The sequence below is a fragment of the Aristolochia californica genome, unplaced genomic scaffold (assembly GCF_029961685.1).
Source record: "Aristolochia californica isolate CCGP_79_NKW_82.1479 unplaced genomic scaffold, dmAriCali1.0.hap1 SCAF_4, whole genome shotgun sequence".
Taxonomy (NCBI): domain Eukaryota; kingdom Viridiplantae; phylum Streptophyta; class Magnoliopsida; order Piperales; family Aristolochiaceae; genus Aristolochia; species Aristolochia californica.
In genome coordinates, this window is record NW_027182103.1 from 45400050 (window position 1) to 45421699 (window position 21650).

The following is a 21650-nucleotide window of genomic DNA, read 5'->3' on the forward strand; positions in this document are numbered from 1 at the left end:
GTGAAACAACGTAACCGACCGAACTTTCAGATAAAAAATCGTGCTTTTCGCCCGTTTGTGCGTAACGCCTCTGTTGGGTTTGGGAAGAGGACACCGGTACTTCGCGTCAAATTCATGGGAGGATGGTTTTTTTATACGTGGATTTGCTTTCTTCAGGAGCTCAGTTGCATCCATGAATTCATTTCATTACCAAATTAGGACTAGTAATTACCATTATTCGTTATCCTTAAGTTTGGTAAGGTTTCTCGGTTGATTCGCGTGGAAACAGATTGCATTGGAAAATAGATTGGTACAAAGATCGAAACATATCCAAACACCAAAAAGGCCTCCAAGGGAATGAATTAATGGGGACACCAACCGCAGTACCCCTGTCAATGGCTGGTCGCGACACCTCATGTTGATTCTTTTATTCGTTCCGAGACCTCTTCAGTTTAAATGTTGCCTTTTTGTTATTGAAATCCATGAAAAGTTCGCCACGAAAGAGAAAAAGGGTATTCAAGAATATGCTATTCTGGGGGGATCTTCCGGACATTCAGCGAAAAAGGGAGAAAACCATAGATCCTATCCACACTGTGGGAAGGAAAGCTTCATAAAGTCCCTCGCCTTTTCATGGAAGAATCCCATCGTGTTGGACAGTTTTGTGCTGCTTCCTGAACAATTCCGTTGAAAGCAACCCCACGACTAGAGCCAACAGCACCCAATTTTCGCCCCTATATTATATTCCAGGTGGGTTGTTCGTCCTGTTTGATGGGTTTTGCGTGAGGGAATGGGCAACCCCATTTCTCCCACTTTTCTTGAAAGCAATGGGTTTTTTAATGGGACGTCAATTGTGGGAAGGGAAGGCATCTCAGGAAAGCGTCTTCTACGTTTGGAAATTACAATCGGGTCGGTCAAACGTCGTTGGTAGCGACATCCGCCATTGTTCTCTGAAGCAAAGCAAGCCCTCATGAACTCCTGGATGGAGAAAGGAGATGTGAATGTGATATTAGCGGCGCAAAGGTTTATCCCTTCGTGCGCATTCATTCATCGCAAATGTTGCTATCGCGAATCCAATTTCAACGGCCAACCATCCCAATTCCCATTCCCTTGTTAGTGGAAGCTTCTGCTGTGATAGTAGCAGGAAAGAAGGACATGGAGTCCAAGAGATGTAAAACGTTGAGCACTCGGCCTCGTTTCCTTTCTACAAAGAAACAACACAGGATAAGGGGAAGCGAGGCCCCGCTTCGAATCCTACCTATCGATCCCAAGTAAAAGCTCGACATGAGTTTTTCTGCACAACTAAACCGATTGGTTCTCTTTATTCTAGACCCGGTTTCGACTGAAATTGGTCTCGTCTCTAATTTGAGTCAATTTAGTCAACCCCAATTGTCAGTCGGACCCAAGTTGCAACCCGTAAAAACAAATGGTTAAAAGTGACTTAAACCTGATTTGGGGTGGCATTGCCGGGCCTAAGTCTTCTGAACCCAAAAATCTTAAACAACCGAGTCGGTCCGACTGAAACCCCAATTTCTCTCTTCGACTCCCGGCTCTCAACTCGTAGAATTTCTTCTCGCCCTCTTTCTATCGAATTTGCGCGGAAGTTGCACCAGATCGCTCGTACCGAAGCTTCCATCTATTCCAGTCAGTAGAGGAGCTGTTTGAATTTCAATCGCTCCTTTTGAGCGCGCAGCGCTTGGTTTTTTTGGTAATCCTCTCCATGGTTCTTCAGAAATTTGAGTTTTTCTTTTTTTATTGGTAATAAATTTTGCGTGGCAATTGTGATGGGAAACTAGTCGGATGAGTCATGTCCTTGTTTAAATAATTATTATGTTTATTTTCTTACGATGTTGTGCAAGTTATTTGCATTGCTGTGTTTATGTTGTGCTTTAATAGTAAGAGGTCTTGTATTTGTGACTGACATAAGAGAGTGGATATTCTGATCTCTGAGACGTTTGAGTAAATGTCCAGCTGATGTGTGCATAGATGTGTCTAGGTGATTATCATATCTTTGAAAGAAGCCAAGCTCCCTTCATCTTTATGGATATGGAGGTTACTGATTACAGACACATAATATTATCTATTATATAATATGCTGGGGTTTTCCGATCACAGAGAATACTGTTGATGGGTGTATTAAAAAAAAAAAAAAACGAGATGATTTAATCTATGATTAAAATTTGCCCTCAACTCCCACTCCTCTAGGATGCTTACATGGCACGCATAACCTGAAGTTACAGAACTCTACTCATAAAAAATCAGTGTTGACCAAGGTCTACATTCTTTCATAGTAGTCATAATGACAGGGAACAAGGAGAGTAACACGACCTGCCAAGGTCTAGAGGACATGTTTGTGTGGTATGTGTAGTATGAGAAAACCTTTTTTTTTTTTTTTTTGAAAACCAAGGTGACTGTTCCTTGGTTGCACTCATTCTATTTCCCATTCCACCTCCATTTGGGGCACCAGGAGTCTGAGTTTTTTGTCTGTAAAGGAATAAACAGATGTTAAAGAATATGGATTCTACTTCTTCACAGGCATATACCTTGAAATTTTAGACTCTTGAAGTGTGAATCTGTATGTAAAGTAATAAGAACTTGAAGAATTGAGCAAATTGTATGACTGATTGCACTAAAAATTCAGTGATACAGAAAGTGCTTCATTTCCAATATCTTATTTTAATATCATGTAGTTGAAGATACAGAATTTTAAGCCAAAACTCTAAACAAGCTGAGAGTTGCTTTTTTGGTTAAGAAAATTAATGACCGGAACTAGTATTAAAAAAAAAAAAAGTCAAAAGTTACAACTGTTGCTGAATCATTCAAGAGAACTTGTTTTGGGAAATTTAATTTGTTACATGCCTTGATTAATATGTCTCATTACATGTTGTAATCAGTGGTACCATAAATGGCAGAGACCCATATGGCATATGGGCAGTGCTGGTACAACTGCAATGTCTTTTCCTCTCCCCTGATTTTAGTTCTGCACACCATTCATATTAAGCTACACAATCCTAGCCGTTGATATTCCAGAATGTGTTCTATATGCATTAATTTCAAGGAGATGATCGCCTGCTGGCATGTGGATAGTACATTTTTTTCATTTTTTGATAATTTAGAATGCATAAGATCTGCCGTTAGAAAAATGATAATAAAGTAAGATCATTAAAAATGTTTTTTGTATACGTGGCTCCCTCAGGGTGTTGCATAGCAGCTTTTCACTTGAACTACATTTTTATCTCTGTGAATTTTAATCAGAATACAACCATCACGACCTCCGTCAAAATTGAAACTCTTTCTCTAGTTCTATTTATTTTTCCAAACCTTGCTTTTGGCTGCTTGCTTAACTTTCTATCATTCTCATTTATTATTATCAACACATCTTCTTTATTCTCACATTCTGCTTTTGGCTTCACCTTCTTCAACAGATTGTTGATTAGTATTTAGATAACAACATGGGTGAAAGGAAGGTATTGAACAAATACTACCCTCCTGATTTTGACCCTTCAAAAATTCCTAGGCGTCGACTACCCAAAAACCAGCAGATTAAGGTGCGGATGATGCTCCCCATGAGCATCAGATGCAATACCTGTGGTAATTACATATACAAGAAGACCAAGTTCAATTCTCTCAAAGAAGATGTCATTGGTGAGGTTAGTACGTTTTCTGCAATTTTTAGGTCTGAAGAGATTATTCTGTTTGGAATTATCTTATTGTGACTTTTTATTGTAGTTTATGCTATTGTTATGATAGTTTACTTTGGCATATTTTTGAAAATAAAATTATAATTTATTTTGGGGTAAACAAGTAGGTCATATATATGAGCAAGTGTAACCACTTGCTTTGGAGAGTGTAAAGGCTTGCCCGATTTTTCTGTTTAATTATGAACTCACCTACTTGTCTGAAAAATTAAATTCTTGCAGACCTATTTGGGCATCCAAATATTCAGGTTTTATTTCAAATGCACCAAATGCTCTGCAGAACTCACCATAAAGACTGATCCTCAAAATTCTGATTATGTGGTTGAATCTGGTGCTACCCGCAATTTTGAGCCGTGGCGTGCCGAGGATGAAGTAAGCTGCAAATGTTTTTCTGCTTCATTTTAAAAAAAAAATATTATTATTTAATTTTAATTAATTTATCATCAGGAAGCAGATAAAGAACAAAGACAGAGGAATGCAGAAGAAATGGGGGATGCCATGAAATCACTAGAGAATAGAACCTTGGACTCAAAACGGGAGATGGACATACTTGCTGCCCTGGATGAAATGAAGTCGATGAAGGTAATACCAAGTTAAATATTTCCAAACTTAGTTGAAACAAGCAAAGTTTTGTTTGTGCTTTGGCATATTACAACAAACTGCTGAAGAAAAGGTATAATGGTGATTTTAATCTTGAAGTGACCTTATAAGCTTAAGCTTGTCTTTGGGATGATATCTGAAGATTTGTCTCTCTATCAGGAAAAAACAATTAGAAGAAGAGGATGAAGCCCTCATAAGGTCAATAGTCTTCCATGTAAGTGGACTCCTCACTGGTCTTGCTCGTAAGTTCAGTGTCTAAGTAAAAATAGCTACATCTCTGGGTACAAAATGATATAATGCTTATAATATAATAGTGCAGAATTCAGAAAATTTTGTTCACCGTATTGAGGATGAAGAAGAGGATGATTTATTTGAAGATTTATCTCAATCACCCTTTTCTAAGGGTGAAACACCAAATCATAAAAGCAAGGTGTGTATTTGCTTCGTTTGTGGTTGAGCTTTTTTTAATCATATCTTTTTGGACCAATGCGCCAATACCAGAAACTGAACAATATTGGTCAAAATCAGTTATGTAGATCAGTTAAAGTTGATAGATGTGGTTTACTGCATTGAATGCAACAAATCACTCAGTTTGTTCAAAAGATTTCTTCACTTCTAAATTTTTGTTTTGGAGGAGAGGGGGTGGACCCATGCAAATAAGGAAAAAAAGATGCGAGAGAGGTTAGGATGGAATTAAGAAATTCATGAAGAGTCAGCTTTTTGTAGACATGGTCTTCTACTATTCATGGAGAATAAAATGTTTTTTTGACAACATAGAACATGACCTCTTTTTGTGATCTGCTATGGAGGAGAGTTTTTGCAGTGTTGCTTTTAGATCTTCAGTAGATCTCTAGTGGGGATACTAGTATGCCCATCTGGCTCCAGTGAACCCACCAATTATGGTTAAAATTATTTATTTTTTTAGTTTATCTTTCCTGATTTTACTGGATTTGATTAGACAATGTCTTATCTGTTTTGTGTTTTAAGTTTCAATTTTTGTTATTAATAGGCTATAACTACACGTTGGATGCAGCTTTGAAGATTAATTAATAAAATATCTTTGTTTCTCTTCTCTCCCCCTTCACTCCCTTTTGCTCCCTTCTTCTCTATTCTTCTTCTTCTCCTCCCCAATTTCTTCTTTCTTCCTCTCTTTCTCAATTCTCCTTCTTCTCCTCCCCAATTTCTTCTTTCTTCTTCCGTTTCTCAATTCTCCTTCTCATTCCCAATTCTTCTTTCTTCTTCTCTGTTTCTTTGTACGAAGAAAATTAATCAACAATCCAACGCCTCAATTTAAATTCTTGTATGTCCCGCATCAATTTGGTATTAGAGCCGAAGATCCCTTTGGCAAGGGTTCTTCTACATCGATGACTGAAAATGAGACAATGTCGGTACCCTCTTTGAACATCTTCAATTGAATAGTTTTGGTTCAAACTTCACATAAAACTTTGCTGAGACAACAACAAATCCCCCACCGATACTCGATCTACCATTGCTGACACATCATCCAGCAAAAGAATCGAAGCAATGCCATCTTTCCCTCTTCGAGCCGGTGCACTATCCAAGCACCTGATGTCGCCAATGGAGAAGCCTACAAGCTCGTTCTCTATCGTTCGGCCCTCCCGTCACCGGCCCTTACCGCCCTCACTGACAGCATCTCCGACATCTTCCAATGTGCTTCAGTTGATTTTTCTGAACAAGGGTAGTGGTAAAATTGTCCGAGGCGTTGCGGAGCATTGCAACGCTGCCATCTGCCGTTGTTGATTTTTAGCGCTGACCATTTGCGACCTCCTTCACCAGCTATAACGACGCTAGCTACTGATGAAGCCAATCGAAGACCCCTAGTGCTGTTGTAGAACCTCATGCCACCCCGAACCTAAGATGCAGAGAAAAACCATGCCCTCTACCATAGCATTCAGACCTTTCCGACCCTCACCAGACTCTCAGTGACGCCGTCATCGTCGCCTCTCACTGGTGCCAAGCTCCTTTTTCCATTTTTCAAACATTTCCGTTGTCGTCGTCGTCGAGCTGACCCACCGTTGTTGCCGTGCATCCTATTGGACACCTATGCCACACCATTGACTTCGTTTGTTGATGTATTATCCAAACCCCAAAAATTATACTCGACGAGGTCAAGTTTTCCAACAGCGGGAGAATTGGTGGGGACACCAGTATGCCCATTGGGCTCTAGTGGACCCACCAATTATAGTTGAAATTATTTATTGTTATAGTATAATTTATTTTATTTTTAGTTTATCTTTCTTGATTTTACTAAATTTGATCTGATATTGATTTTATTTGTTTTGAGTTTTAAATTTCAATTTTAGTTATTAATAGGCTGTAACTGCACATTGGATGCAGCTTTGAAGATGAATTAATAATGAATAAAATCTTTGTTTTTCTTCTCTCCCTTCCAATTCCCTTCTTCTCTATTCTTCTTCTTCGCCTCCCCAATTTATTCTTTCTTCCTCTCTTTCTCAATTCTTCTTTGTTTTTCTTTGTTTCTCTGTTCAAAGCAAATTAATCAACAATCCGATGCCTCAATTTTGATTCTCTTAATTGTCCCGCATCAATCTCCCTCTACTAAATAGGCATTTGGAACAACAGGGTATAACATATTGGTACACCAAATGCAAAAATGTTATTAACTTCACTGAATCAAATTAAAGATTTATGCAAACCTTTATAAACTTTGATGAAATTACCAAAATGTGATAATATTTTTTGGTTAGTTACCCTTCTCGTTATCTTACCGGCAAACATGAAGTTAAATCTGGCCCTAAAACTAGGAGTCTCTTAACGAAGAGCATGTTATTGGATCATAGGCTGTTTAATCTGTCAAATAAGAGGCTTGCTGAGGAACTGTTTGTCATTAACTGAAGAAGGGGAATGTGGATTACAAGACGACGTTTTCTTCTCACTGTCCTTGATCCTTCATTTTAATTACAATAAAACTACAAGTTGATCAGTATCTTTTCTTTTTCTGTTGCAGTTCCCAATAATTATAATAAGTAGATGAGCATGGCTTGTGCAATTGAGAATCTCTGGTGAATGATTAAAAGGGTTTTAGTAATATCGCTTGAGGAACCAGCAAGATAATTCAAATTATCCAGAGCTGAGGCCTGATCTTTTTCTAACATAATAGTTCTTTGCAATCACCAAATTCATATTGCATTTGAGTGGAGGAATAAATATGACAGGAGTAGGTTGCCATTCCAGAGTTGGCAAAGTGCGCATTGCAGTTAGCCGGCAATGCATTTAATATTTTCTATCATCGTCGGTGGATATATTCATATATATCTGAGTGCTGATTCTTGGCTGTTGCATGCATTGATTATTGATTAAGCAGATGTGTGTGAAATCCTTGATTTTGCTACTGAATAGTTTAACATGCCTTCTGTGTGGAACTTGCCAGAAAGGATTGGGCAGTAACTGTTTTCATAAAAAAAAATGTGAAGAAAAAGGTTTCTTCGAGTCTGATGTCAATTATTTTATAATCTCTCACATTGATGATCATAACTACGGCTGCCTTCTTTTTCTTGGGGCAAATAATTGTAGTGCTATCCACCAGCCACTCTGATCACAATTTGTTCCATTGAACCTTAATGATTTTGTTTTGTGCAGAGTCAAAAGTTCTCTGAAGAACTTCCAAGCAGAATTGCCAGGCCAACAGACCTATTGACAAATGCAAATATCATGGATGATGGAAGTGGTACATTAACTTGAAGTTGTTTCTTCCTTTTTTTCACATATATGTTATGTTATTTATTTTTTTGAAAAAAAGAAGAAGAAAAAAGAAATCTAGGAACCTTATTACCTTGTTCGAGTTCCTAATAGAAGGCTTAATAGTAGCCACTTCTCAATATGATCATAACCAGTTTCCACCACTCCGTGCTGCTTTTTTCATTTGTTTGTCATGGAAACACAAATGCATTTTGTTCATGCCTTATACCTATCTAGATTTTCTTCACTACAAGCATTCAATTGTTAATATTTGTATTCGATTTCTCTATTCAATATATATATATATATATATATATATATATGCCTTGTTTTTGCTCACGAGATGTTATATCTTTTTTGGTGACAGTTGCATTACTGTCTTTTTGTTGAATATAGGAGATCAAAAGTCCAAGTCCATTTTAATGTCTCCATATGTGGTAGTCAAAGTCCTCAAGAAGGATGTGCCTGCTCCTGTTGAGAGCAACACTGAGAAAGAAGAGAAGCCACAGGAGGTGGCAAAAACAAGCCAGATGAAAACAGGACTTCAGGCTTTATGCCAATCTTGTGAGAGCGATGATGAAAGTGATTGAGTTCTCTTTGTGCTCTCTCTTCTTAATCATGATTCCCCTTTTTCTCTGGAAAAAAAAAGAAAAAATTGGGTGAGAAATTTTTCTTTTTCAGTTTCAAATCAGACCAGCACATCTAGGCTCCAGTGTTTGCGAGATGCCTGGTTGTTGTAAACTTACGTGGTAGTATTATTCCACGTGCAGTCCCTCAATATTTATTTGGTAAAACAGTTCCTCAATAATTTGAGGCTGCGTTTTGCAGATGGCGTCTAGTTGAGGTTCTTTGTGAGTTCTAAAAGCTGAGATCCCATGTCTCGACGAGCTTGTCCAATTTAACAACATAATTTTGTATGAAGATCATGTTTAAACACACACATGTACGCAATTGACAGGTTGTAATAACGAGACAGGATCTTCCAAGATCAAGTACCTCAAATGTCTTCTTCGACTTCTTTCCAGTTGCTGTCTGTGAAAAGGATTACGCTTTCGTCTTGCCATTACTGATCGGGATTCTGGGAAGTGAATCAGCAAGCGAGGAGGGCAACGGTGATTCCCACTTGAACCTGGTCTGTGTCGGAAAACTACTCTGCTACCGCATTTGCATATTTCACCTTTACGAGGACATCACCGAATCCCGTTTCCGTCACAGTGTTTGGACTAAGAAACCAAACTTATTAGGTTTGGTTCGATCTGCCTTAGGAACCGGGCCGGTCCAGAAGCGATTTGTTTTCCCTTCTTCGTTTGTGTTAATGGGAATATAATTTCCAGCTATTTTAAGATTTAATTAAGCGCGGCAAGGGAATTTTGGGATCGCAGAAAAGGCATTCAAAATCAAAAGGAGACCTTTTGTTTATTTATGCTACTTGCCTTCCTAGATTCCGGCGCTGCTGGTAGTGGGCGTTGCCGACGACTACACGAGTAAGAGAGATCGCTCCCTTTCATTTTCAGCCGGGCTATTATAGATCAGAAATGGGAGACGAGCCTTCTCTTACTCGCTGGTCCTTCGCGGTACGCCTCTCCTTCGTGTCCTTGTCTCTGCTTATTCTGCATTCCTTCTTGAATGTTTAGTATCATCTGTCTGCTCCGGTTACATTTGTTTCCGGCGATTTCAATCTGGTTTGTACGGGACTGTTATGTTTCCGTTTGATCCTTTAAAATGTTTCTGCTGTAGGTTCGAAAGGAATTTGCCGTGGTTGTTTCTAAATTTTGATATTTAGCGAGTAGTTAGCTGTCGAAGTGAACCTGTCGAATTTTGGATTATTTTCCTTATTCCGTACCTCATAAGTATGTCGCTTTTTCGTCGAGTTCACAGTTCTAACATTCGCTTTTTCATCGATTTGAAGTTTCTCGTTTTTCATAACCAATGACTTCTCCGGTACTGTCTAGTATATGCATTTCCCATTCAATTTAGGTCCGCTTTTAGCATTGCTTTCCTTGGCTTTTTTAACTGGGTCATGATCTTGATCTGATTTTTTTGCTTCCTAACATTTGATCTATATTTCGTATCCCTAGGTGGTCTCTCTGGTTGGCTTACCTTCATTTTTACCTTTTTATTTGGCCTTTTCTTGGTTTATTTTAGCTTTTTTAAGTTCTCGTTTTTTAAGAGTTTTTTTTTTCCCTCTGCTTTGTAATTTTCTATCCAATTTGATTATTATGTGTAAATGAGATGAAGCGAACTTATATATTGAACTATTTTCGTTATATTGTTCTTTTTTAGGATTTTAAGCAATTTTATGATGCAAAATTTGGAAGAAAACGGGAGAATGTGGAGGAAGATGTTTCAATTCGTCAGGCTGGTCAAGTAGCAGCTGCCAATGGACATTCTTTAACTTCACCTATCAATAGGAGCAGAAGTGGCAAAAATACATCTGAATTAGCTGTTTTTGAGCAATACCAACGCCAAGTAGGTGTTATTGGTGGATGAATGGTGACCATCAGAAATATTCTTCTTTTTGAGTTAGTATTTTATCTAGTTTTGATGTTAAAATTTGTTACCTTATCAGGATAGGAAAAGTTCTCCCCAGATTGCTGGAGACATTTCAGAGAAATATGAAGAAAGAGTGTATGATCACTTGAGCTCATGTCTTTTATATTTTTGTAGGAGCATTAACTCAGTAAAAAAATGCCATAATATGTTTGAGGTATCTTTAAATATAAATAATGTGACCCTTAAGGATCATCTCTTTGAATAAAATTTCTCATTTCATAAAAAAACTCTTGCATTTTCATCATAATGGAAGAAATGCTTGGGTGGCTTGCAATTTTTTCCTCAGGATGAACGCTTTTTGCTCATTATTTACCTTTTCTGCTACTTGATCTTTCTTATAGTTCATTTGTTTCCTTAGATGATCATGTGCTTAATTTTTTCATCTTGCCCTTAAAATATCTTTTTCCTATTCATAAATAATTAACTTGAGGCATATGTTTCTCTCATTTAGTCATATATAGACTCCATGCATTGATGTTATCTTAGGCCATTGAGCAAGGTACCATGGCATCTAAATGCTTGACAGTGAAGATAATTTTGATAGAATGGATTGTAATTGTTTTTAAATGATTTTCTTGTTTAATCTTTCAGACAAAAGTTTCTATTTCCTCCATTTGAATCGGCAGACATGCGCACTTTAGCTGAAAGCTTAAGTAGGTAAGTGTAGCAGTTAACATATAGTCTTTCTAAACTGAACAACCTGTTTTAGCTAGTTTACCTTGCAGTTGCGGTTCTTTTCTTTTCTTTCCTTCTTCTCTACTTAAACTATGAGCACTTAAATTCATAGGAAAGAAATCACCGCCTGTTTCTTAGGGAATAGAGTTGGAGCATGGTAGACGAACAATTAAATGGTAAAAAAAAAAAAAAAAGATTCTCAATGGCTATTTAATGAGTGTTCTGCCTTCTTCCAGGGATATAATACGTGGGAATCCAGATGTAAAGTGGGAAACCATCAAGGGGTTGGAGAATGCTAAACGTCTTCTTAAAGAGGCAGTTGTCATGCCTATAAAGTATCCAAAGTAAGTAGTGCTGCCATTCAAAACCAAACTGTTGATCATTTTGGATATGTACCCACTGCATTTTGTAAGGTTTTGGTCAGGAGCAGATCTATTCTCTCTTGATCCATATTTCACTGGTTAAAGTTCTATGTCCATCTTTACATTCTTTTATAACAAAAATTTCATATTTATATAAAAAATTGATTGTAATCAATGAAGTTCCTCCAACTATTTAGAATTGCACTTAATTACTATCATTATTTCAAGGCATTTTTTTTTTGTTCTATGACATCGATCTTTTATGTTGTAGACAATAGTTTCTCTTAACATAGAGTTGATAAAATATCATTGATGGTCCTCGTTCAGAATGAAATAATGCGATTAAAAAAACAGAATAATACATGCTGGTATTCGTTGTGGCTGTATGCTTTGCCCATATCCACAAGATATACAACAAGTATTTGGAAAGGAAAAACTCTGGGTATGATACAATGAGCAAGGGAAGAGATTTGTCCAAACTGTTTTCCTTACTGGTTTTCAAGTTTTACCTTAATAAAATAATGGTAATCCTTAAACTATCTTGAGCTTCGACTTTAAATTTTAATAATATGTGTTTTTGTTGTATTTAACATCTTTAAATGTGGTCTATTCCTCCCAAAATGACTAGTTGAAGTTAGGAGGCCTCTTCCCAACTAATAAGAATAAGATCTTTTCAAGCCAAACTATTGTAGGACTGTTCTCCCCCACATCAACTCTCACCTCAAAACAACCCACTCAATATGTGGAACACACATGGACAACTATAGACCAGTGGATATTTTTCCCCACCAATATTCCTCTTCATGTCCAAGTTACCAAAAATCTGCTCAAGACTTGAAAAACATACACACTGAGGGGAAAACACAAAAGCCACATAGAACACAAACTTGGACTTGGATTGGCTCTGGTACCATGTTAAAGTTGGCCTGATTCCTCCCAAAATGAATAGCCGAAGTTAGGAGGTCTTTCCAAAGTAATGTAAGATCGTTTCAAGCCCAATCCATTGCGGGATAATTCTCTAACACAGTAACTTTCACTCTCACACAACTAGTGTAAGACTTGGAGCATATATACGACCATTTGTTGGTGGACTTTTTAACCCACCAACTTGTTAACTGATGAGAGTTACTATTCTTAATGGAATCACATGGGTTCCCAGGTAGCCCATATTGCCTAGGAAAATATGGAGGGACTTCTGACACTGTTAATGCCCATTTCATGAAACAAACAGCTTATATCATGTCGGGAAATTTTAAGCCTATTGTCTGCACCAGAATATTTTTTTCTTGGATGTATACTGTTTGGAAAACTGATCAGGACTACTCCAAGTTGAATCAGATGAGGCTACTTGCCGGCTGCCCAAAAGCTGGCATTGCTGGACAAATATGGTGCCTGCAACCTCTCCTATTCCATTGTTTGATGGATAATCTAGAGAAAAACTTGGTCGGAAAAGAAGATAAGCTGTCATTTTTTATAATAATTTCTTGTTTAAGTAAAAATGTTAAAGTTTTGCAATGGTACTAAAACTTAAACTTGGTGTTTCCTCCACGTTGTACGCTAAAATCGCTCTTTGCCAGGAGAGTGTATCCTGAGAGAATTACCAACTGCCTTTATTTTTAGCTCATATGCATACCTTTGAAAAAAGTTAAGTCTTAATAGTACGGAGTACTTATTTTTCTAGTTTGGTTGTTCTCCTGGTTTTTCCTAGCTGGTGGTTGCTCAAACTTCCTGGGCAAATCCCCTCAGAACTAGAAACCCTGCTAACCTGCCTGATTTAGCAAGCATAAACAACATAGATTGAGGTGAAAATAAGCCATCTGGGAAAACAGATTTTTCTTTTTGTTGTACAATATCTATGGTATAAACTCCATGACAGACGTTCAGATAACCCCCAGAGAAAAGTTGTTGAACTTGACATATGGGAAGCAATTCTTATTTGTTTTTCATTATAAGTTTTGCAGCTTGAATGGCTAGCAGAGTATTTCGACATTCTCATTCTATATCGAGACAGATTATTGAGACTGGATCTATTCTTTGCAGGTACTTTACTGGTCTGCTGTCTCCATGGAAAGGAATTCTTCTGTTTGGCCCTCCAGGAACAGGAAAGGTTTGCACATGGTAGCTGACATGGCTTTTCATGTAAAAACATTATTGCATTTTACCATATTTTATACTGAAGCCTTTATATTTGGGTGTAAGTTAATAAATCATCCTTATATCATTAGATAAACCTTTTTGAAAGTGAGCTATAAAGCAAAAGGAAGTTCTTGTTCTTCAATGGTTTCCATCCAAAGTTTGCCATCAGCTATGGTTTCTGCTCTTCTAGGCATTTTCTCTTACATCTATGAAAGAAATCAAAGGCACTTTTAAATGAGTTAAAAGAAAATGCTGATGACTGCAAAATAAAAATCTGAAGGGATGGGTTTGAAGAAGACATAACCATATGGTCCGTATCTAATTCTTCTGAAGGTTCCTTGGTTCTCATTAATTCATGCAACTTCTTCCCACTCATATTGGTAACAAGTTGTTCTTATGTATCTATTTTCTCAAGTCACCACCATAATATAATACATATCAGTTCCAGCAGGTGGCTTTAATTTTACTTTTCACCCTTACTAGCTGCCTTACTAAAAGTTTCTCGCTGTTACCAAAAACAGAAAATAATTTTGAGGGCTAATTTGTTGACTTCATCCATTGACTTAATGGCACATGGAGAGAGGGGGGGTTCCTTTTAGTGTGAGGTTCACCAGGGTAAGGGGGTTGTGTTTGTACATGTAATCTACATTCAAAAAAAGAAGAAGAATGGTTTCCTGCATGACTGTTCTCTGTTCTCTTCATAAATCTAGATTTCCACAGTTGAATGTAGATCCAACTTGCAATTTGTGACTGCAGACAATGCTTGCAAAGGCTGTTGCAACCGAATGCAACACAACTTTTTTCAACATTTCGGCTTCATCTGTTGTCAGCAAGTGGCGTGGTAGATCTCTATTTTATCTTGTGCATTGAATTTTTTATGTGTTTTCTTGTGGGGACAATATTATGTTTTAAAGCTTTGTTTTTAGTTTTTCTTGATTTTTTTAATTAACTTGGTAGTGATTTAATGTTTTATTTAATTTGCCTTATCTTTCTCTAATATCTATCAGAGTTTAGAAATATTTAATTGACAACTAAGCTCATCCTGTAGCTTTTGCAAGCATTCAGGTGATTCGGAGAAGTTGATTAAAGTACTATTCGAGCTAGCAAGACACCATGCACCATCAACCATTTTCCTTGATGAGATTGATGCGATCATTAGTCAACGTGGTGAAGGTCGTAGCGAGCATGAAGCTAGTCGACGTTTGAAGACTGAGCTTCTTATACAGGTAAACACTTCAATCTTTTTGGACTCGGAATCCTGTTTGCAGTCGATTTTGTTTGTGGTGTACTGGACCTTCAAAAAGAAACTTCTCTGATGACTTGTTGAATTTCATTACACTTTAGATTTCTAAATGAAGCAAATAATAGCATTGCTTGCATTCGCGTTGAACACTTGTTCAAACTGTTCAACTGTTCTCTCAATCAAGGCTGGACCAACCACTTGTTGTGTCATTCTGTGCAAAATAATATGATCAGTTTGAAGGATCTCATGGATTGGGCACTTGGCGCAATGACCACATGAAGGGGCTTCTAGCACAAAGTTGTCAGTTCAACATGTTGTAGCATGTTGTATGCATGCATAATCAACATTTAAATTTTTTAAAGGATATCGTATTGAATGTTGCATGAAGGGAAATATACAGTCTGTGTTAGAATATAAATCACTCAGTGAATCGAGCAATCACTGGCTATTTATTAAAACTGTTGGTCCCAAAAATTGTTGGTTCAAGAAATGGGATTGTAACTAGAGTGTGATATATTCCATATTGGTATTATTTATTCCTAAAACTTTACTTCACAGATCGTCTCTTTTCTTTGAAGTTTGTGTTGAGGTTTAGTATTTCACAAACTTGTTTAGTATTTTATGAACAAAATTGTCCCTTTTTTCATTTGAAATTTAATATTTTAGTGAGCATCTGAGGAAGTTTCTCATTCATAATACCGTTTTTTGACAGTTTTAGGAGTTTCTTATTTCATTCAAGTCTCTTTTTAATTAGGACTTTCCTAATTAGACGAATAGCTTCTGAAAGAGTCTGCGTTAACTTATATTCATTCTTTAAAGGGTTTTAATCTAATCAAAGTAGATTCAAGCTCCGTATGAAGTGCCCCATGGTTTAGATTTCAGATGCGACTATTTAAGTGGGTCATTCCTTTGACCACACATTAATTGAATAATGGATCCCTATTGTGGACCCAGCATCTTCATATACATAATTATTGCCATCTTTCTCATCTTTCTGACTTTGTTGGGAAATTTGCTCATGCTGCAAGATTTTCTTGGGCAAAACTCCTGCAATGGAAAAGCTTTGTCCCAATATGGTTCTTTCTTTTCCCAATGAAGAACATCAATGAAAATTAAGCTGTTTAAATGAGTTAATATGCCTCCTTCAGTGTTTTCTGGGGCTTTTCAGTCTCATGTAACTTTTGATTGCCAATACTGACCGATGCATGCTGGATCAATTGGAAAGAATAATTCAATTCTGTGCAATTCTGTCCGGGATTCTACCCATATCTGGCACAAACTGATTGATTCAACTCTCATATCATTGTACTTTTTGAAGTGATTGTTTAATTGAAATCTCTACTTCCAAAGAAAAAGACTGCATGTTTTGTATGTCTTTTTTTTGTTTCTTCTTAAGGTTGATGACACTATTTAGATTGCAGATGGATGGTTTAACACGGACGGATGAACTCGTTTTTGTGTTAGCGGCAACAAACCTCCCTTGGGAGCTTGATGCAGCCATGCTCCGACGGCTTGAGAAACGAGTATCTTTCTGCTTCCAAAATTTTTTATTTTGTTGCTTTCTCATGGTTAAGAAGCACTGAATATTTCAGTGTGGCTTTGCTCTTTGGCGAAGAATTGGAATGGGTTCCAAGACCCTCCCGACTATTGTTAGATGTGTGAGTATGATTAACTTTTCTGAGTGACTTTCAAAAATACAGATCCTAGTACCTCTTCCGGAGCCAGAAGCAAGGAGAGCCATGTTTGAAGAACTCCTATCGTCAAAGCCTGGTGACGCTGAACTTCCTTATGATTTACTGGTGGAAAAGACAGAAGGTTATTCTGGTTCAGATATCCGTTTGCTTTGCAAGGAAGCTGCAATGCAGCCACTGAGACGGTTAATGGCACTTTTGGAAGAAAAGCAAGAATTGGTACCTGAAGATGGTAAGCAACTTGCTTGATTTCTTCAACATGGATGAGAAAAATTGCAAAAAAATATACTTTAAAATGAGTAGACCACTATTGGAAAACTGCTTGACGTGCTTTCTTTCTCATATTCATCAAGATATTTCAGTAAATTTATGTTATATCAAATTAAAAATCTAAAATTGTTCAATTAATTTAACCATCCAAGACCATAGAATTATTTTAATAACTCATCATCTTTAGGGGTAAAAAGGGTACAAGCTCACGATTTTGTGAAATTGTTGTCTTCTTTTGCTTGTAATTCTATCAACTTTCATGTATGTTTTTTTTCTTTTCAAGTGATGCTTAATCTAGTATTTCCACCTGCCACCTAACCGTTGTCTTACACTGCTTGCAGAGTTGCCAGCAGTTGGTCCAGTCTGCCCAGAGGACGTTGAAACCGCACTGCTGAACACAAGACCATCAGCTCATCTACACGCTCACCGATATGACAAATTCAACTCGGATTATGGTAGTCAAATCCTTCAGTAGGGATCAATTCCGTGATTTTCTCATTGGGTGATGTATGTTGAATACCATCTATTCATATTTAACAGTAGGTAAACGTTGTGGTAATTTTTCAAATTTTAGTTGGCACTGCTTGCGTCTGTGGTTGACAGGAGCTAGCTCTCAGAACTGGTCATTGTTGAGAGAGTGCTCTCAAAGTCTCCGACTAGGAAAAAACCACGCCCGTGGATGCAAAAAGCACGAAACATGACACTAATAATTTACATAAACTAGCTTCAAATACAAATGGACTATCCGTTATCACAATGCCGGTCACAAGAAGATAAAAAGAAGAAAACAGAAGCAAAACACAATAGCTAGAGATAAACGAGGGAAGCATAGAATAGCGGCTATTTTTCTTCCATTATTTCTGACCCTTTTTCTTCCATAGATCTCCGAACAAACGAATTCCCGCTCCCCTCCTCTTACCGCTACCAAAACCGTCATCCATGTCGTCTCCCATCATAGGGGATCCCAATCCGGCGTATCCATCTGCATCAAAACCGCCCAGATGCTTGTCCATAGAACCGCACCTCTTCGCCATCCCCCGACCATCATTTATGTCCACCCCACCAGCCAACACCGCTGCTGCTGCATCTGCAGCCTTCCGCCACTGTTCCGTCTGCACTCGCAGCCTCTTCATCTCCGCCTCCAGTCCCGCCTTTGCCGCCTCCGCCACTTCCAATTCTACCTTGGTGCGGGCAATCTTGTCCTTTGCCTCATCCTGTTCTTCTCCCATTCGCGTCAGCTTCAGAGCCGCCGCCTCTGCTTTTGCTCGAGCAGCCGATGCCTCCTCCGCTGCTTCCGCCAACTGTCTTTTCAGGTCTTCATTCTCGGAGTCCAGCCTCTCCAATTCCTTCGCCTTGGCTGACAACTTTGCTTTCAGCTCTGACACTTCCGCGTTCTCCTGCATTATTATCGGCTTCTCCGTGACCAAGCTTTCTCCAGAAGGCTTAGTAGCCCCAGCAGCCTCCCGCTTTTCTTGCTCCAGCGTGCTCGCCGGAACTGGCTCTGGTTTTGGATCAGCAGGCATCGTCAGCACTGGTACTTCAAATACGTCAGTTTCTGGAGAGCCCTCTTCGTTTGAGTTATCCTCTGGAGTTTTAGTGACCGTGGCGTCGACTGTCTTTTCCAGGGATATTTGAGGTTCTGGAGTGTTTTGAGAGAGGGTTTGCACCCTGCTCTTTTCAGGCTCCTGCTGAGCTTCTTTCTTGGCAGCCTCAGATGTTGCTAACTGTTCCTTCACTTTCTTCAGCTCCTCTTGTGTTTGGCTTAGTCGAGCCTCCAGGTCCGCAATACGAGTCCCTCGCTTCTTCTGCTAAAATTTCTCGAAACAATTACCATTTAAATAAGAGGCAAAGCAGGCTCGTAGAATTGAAAATTTAAAAGTTACCCACCTCGGTCACAGGAGCATGAGGCGATCGACGGTCTCCGAGCTTAGGTCTTCGGTCTACAACGGGCCGGTTGGCGGGATGATGACCGTCGGACTCCGAGCTCGAGGTCCTCAGTTGGAGAGGAACCCGAGGAGACAGTCTTTGTGGCATTTCCGAGCTCCTGTATCAGACATTTGAAATTTTAGATTCCTCAGTACTGGTATGTGACCAGTTCCATCCTCAGTACACTTGCTCTCTGTTGATCAGAGAGTCAAGAACAAATGGCGTCAAACGAGGTACTTTATCAGAGAGCCATCTCGGCCACATCGCCCAGAAGGCAAAAGACATCGGAGAAAAAGAAAAAAGACAACACTGACAGGAGAGTGCACAGCACTCGCGACTTGGTTATAAAGAAGAATTTACCTTGATCTCGGCATTCTCTTTTCTGTTCGAGACAGTTATTCCACCGGATTTATTGCACCCTGTTTGCAGTAAAATCTCCTCAATAACTCTGCGCAGAGAAATTGTTTCAATTAGTAATAGTAATCGAGCCCAACAGAGATGTAAAATCGAAGTATTTCCAAAAAGGAAGCAGAAAACATGTTCGTCAAAACCTAGTTCATTTCATATTGGCTTATAACAGGAGATGTTTTTATTAAGAATTTCACATACCCGGCGGTTGTCGAGATTCAGCTTTTTAAGCATTTCATGGCTTGATCAATTACGGAAAAGATCAAAAAATTTGAAACAAGATGCACATGCCCTGCTTCCAAACAGTTAATGCGCGAAACGCATTTAATTTCTTACACAGGATTGTAGTTTTTTTATCCACTGGGACTGACAACTGTAATAAATTTTAGCTGCGGTTTTCGAGCCTGTGCTCCGGTGGCCGGAGCGCGTTCTGAATTTCACGAGAAGTGATGCCAGAGTTTACTCTGAAATAAACTCCAAAATGTACTTCAAGAGGTAAATCTAATGTAGTTTCAGCTGTTTCTTTGATCAGTTTTCAGTTTAGAAGAACTTCGTGCAGATTGAGCTTTCCTGAGTTATTTAGCATAGAACCTACTGCGTGATTTTTCTTTCAAGGCGAAATGATGACTATCATTCCGAAACCTTTCTGTCGATCGTCTTTTGTTTCTCCGCTTGGAAACAATCCAAGCATTGTCATTTGACATTGATGCCGAAAAGACTAAAAAACATCAGCATTTTTTATTTCTTTCTTTTGCCGTTCCAGAACGAAGACAAGTGGAAAAATGAAGGGAACAAGTTCCATCCATCGAAATATTTTAACAGAATCATACTCGGAATGAAATATGATGAGTATAAAGAGATCAATCATGAATACCTGAACACCGCCTGCAGCTCCTGATCAAAAACCTGTTTCAGGCGCCATTGGAAGCAAAATCTCGAGAGCTCGACCTCAGCGCTTTGGATAAATAAGCAGAAGAGCAATAACACTATTAGTCCAAAGCCTGACCCCTTTTGTTATCACAGCACAACATAGATAACTAATAGAAACCTCACTGAAGCAACAAGCTTTCTATCCCGCCAAAATAGATAAGGATCTCAAAGACACGAGCTTGCTGGAACGGAAATTGGCAGACCACGACTGAAGAGGAAAAGTACGCGGAGTGAAAAAGATGGCCAGAATCTCACCGATACAGATCACCCAAACAATAACCTTCGATGGCCTTCCTGAGCCAGATTAGAAAATGTCACAGCTCCATTATCGAGGAAGCCAAAGCATCCGAGAAACCCTAGAGAAACAACCAAATGGAGGGGAAAATAAAATACAGAGACAGGAAATCAGATTGCAGTGACGGAGGGCCATTTATAGGGGCAATGAAATTTAAAAAGAAGGGCGGAAAATCCCTCCCCTGAAGCACTCGGTAGTGAAAGAGAGTGGTTCTGACTTTTGTCGGGATTTTGAATTAAAGTAGAGACGAAGGAAGCAAAGCTGCCTCTGGAATCCGCACGTAGAGACAGTGAAAAATTATTAAAGTAAAAACCTCTCTCCCTCGAGAATCCATCCAAGCCCGTTACCACCTTTCTACAGCTCCGATAAAAGTAGACTTCCATCCTACTCCGCCACTCGGTCTGCATTATCACTCGAATGACCCCTCCATCGCCCATAATTCTAACTTTCACAGAGTTAAAAAATCTCACTGATGAAATTTATTGATGAAAGCTCGAAGTCTACTGCAAAATCATCAATTCATCACCGAAGCAAAAGCAGACTTTTATATCAAGGTTTAGATTGGGTGTCAGAGGCACATCTGTCAGATGGTTTCTCCAAGCTCCTGTTGTCGGATTCTATGGAATGACATAATGGAGCTTTATTTGGTGGTTTACCGGAAAACCCTTGACCCCCAACTTAATAATAACCCTCAAAAGGAGAGATTTTGGTTTGTTCTGCTTTCTGAAATCTTTTGGGGGATATCTGGGTCCCCACTTTGAACCAGTGCCTGCCTTTGCGGGTCAGAGTTTTCTTTTTCTTTCTCTTTATGCCTTTTGGAGCGACTAAAGAAAAGCACCATTGCTTTTAACAATGACATTCCGGCGACCTGCACCAAAACACTTCAATCCAGAATAATTAAACTGGAAGTAAAAGGAAAACGTCCACTTCGTAAGTACCTGATAAGACATTCCAGCAACGAGTTAATTTGCATAAATGTGAAGAAATTGCGGAGAAGAACGAAGGTGGAGACCGGAAAGCGCCAATCTCTTTCGGTAATCTGCTGCTCTCCTTGAATGGAAAGCATGGGAAGCCAACCCACAGCACATGTGAACGTTGGGCGATGGAAGACAACGGCATGTGACGGCGGATTGGTGTGGGTACTCACCCATTTACCTGTCAACACCT

General features: G+C 38.7%; 2 protein-coding genes and 1 pseudogene across 5 annotated transcripts; 2 read left to right on the top strand and 1 right to left on the bottom strand.

Moving 5' to 3' along the window:
• Window positions 1–1568: 1568 nt before the first annotated feature.
• LOC137963761 (uncharacterized) lies at window positions 1569–8788 on the top strand (annotated as a pseudogene).
• Window positions 8789–9418: 630 nt separating this feature from the next.
• LOC137962583 (uncharacterized) lies at window positions 9419–17504 on the top strand. Its single transcript, XM_068809534.1, has 11 exons — window positions 9419–9568; window positions 10278–10463; window positions 10564–10622; window positions 11139–11204; window positions 11459–11566; window positions 13625–13691; window positions 14477–14561; window positions 14786–14946; window positions 16385–16486; window positions 16664–16886; window positions 17266–17504. Exons 1-11 carry the CDS (start codon window positions 9530–9532, stop codon window positions 17397–17399), a joined length of 1230 nt encoding a protein of 409 aa, XP_068665635.1. The 5' UTR covers window positions 9419–9529; the 3' UTR covers window positions 17400–17504.
• A 109-nt stretch (window positions 17505–17613) lies between these two features.
• LOC137962584 (interactor of constitutive active ROPs 4-like) lies at window positions 17614–20647 on the bottom strand. Of its 4 annotated transcripts, none has more exons than XM_068809538.1 (5): window positions 20444–20647; window positions 20133–20213; window positions 19211–19298; window positions 18812–18968; window positions 17614–18732 (listed from the first exon to the last, which is right to left on the bottom strand). In XM_068809538.1, exons 3-5 carry the CDS (start codon window positions 19222–19224, stop codon window positions 17779–17781), a joined length of 1125 nt encoding a protein of 374 aa, XP_068665639.1. In that variant the 5' UTR covers window positions 19225–19298; window positions 20133–20213; window positions 20444–20647; the 3' UTR covers window positions 17614–17778. The 4 variants fall into 4 exon arrangements, with proteins under 4 accessions (XP_068665639.1, XP_068665637.1, XP_068665636.1 ...); XM_068809536.1 differs by having other exon boundaries at window positions 20312–20647; XM_068809535.1 differs by having other exon boundaries at window positions 20307–20647.
• Between the last annotated feature and the right edge of the window lie 1003 nt (window positions 20648–21650).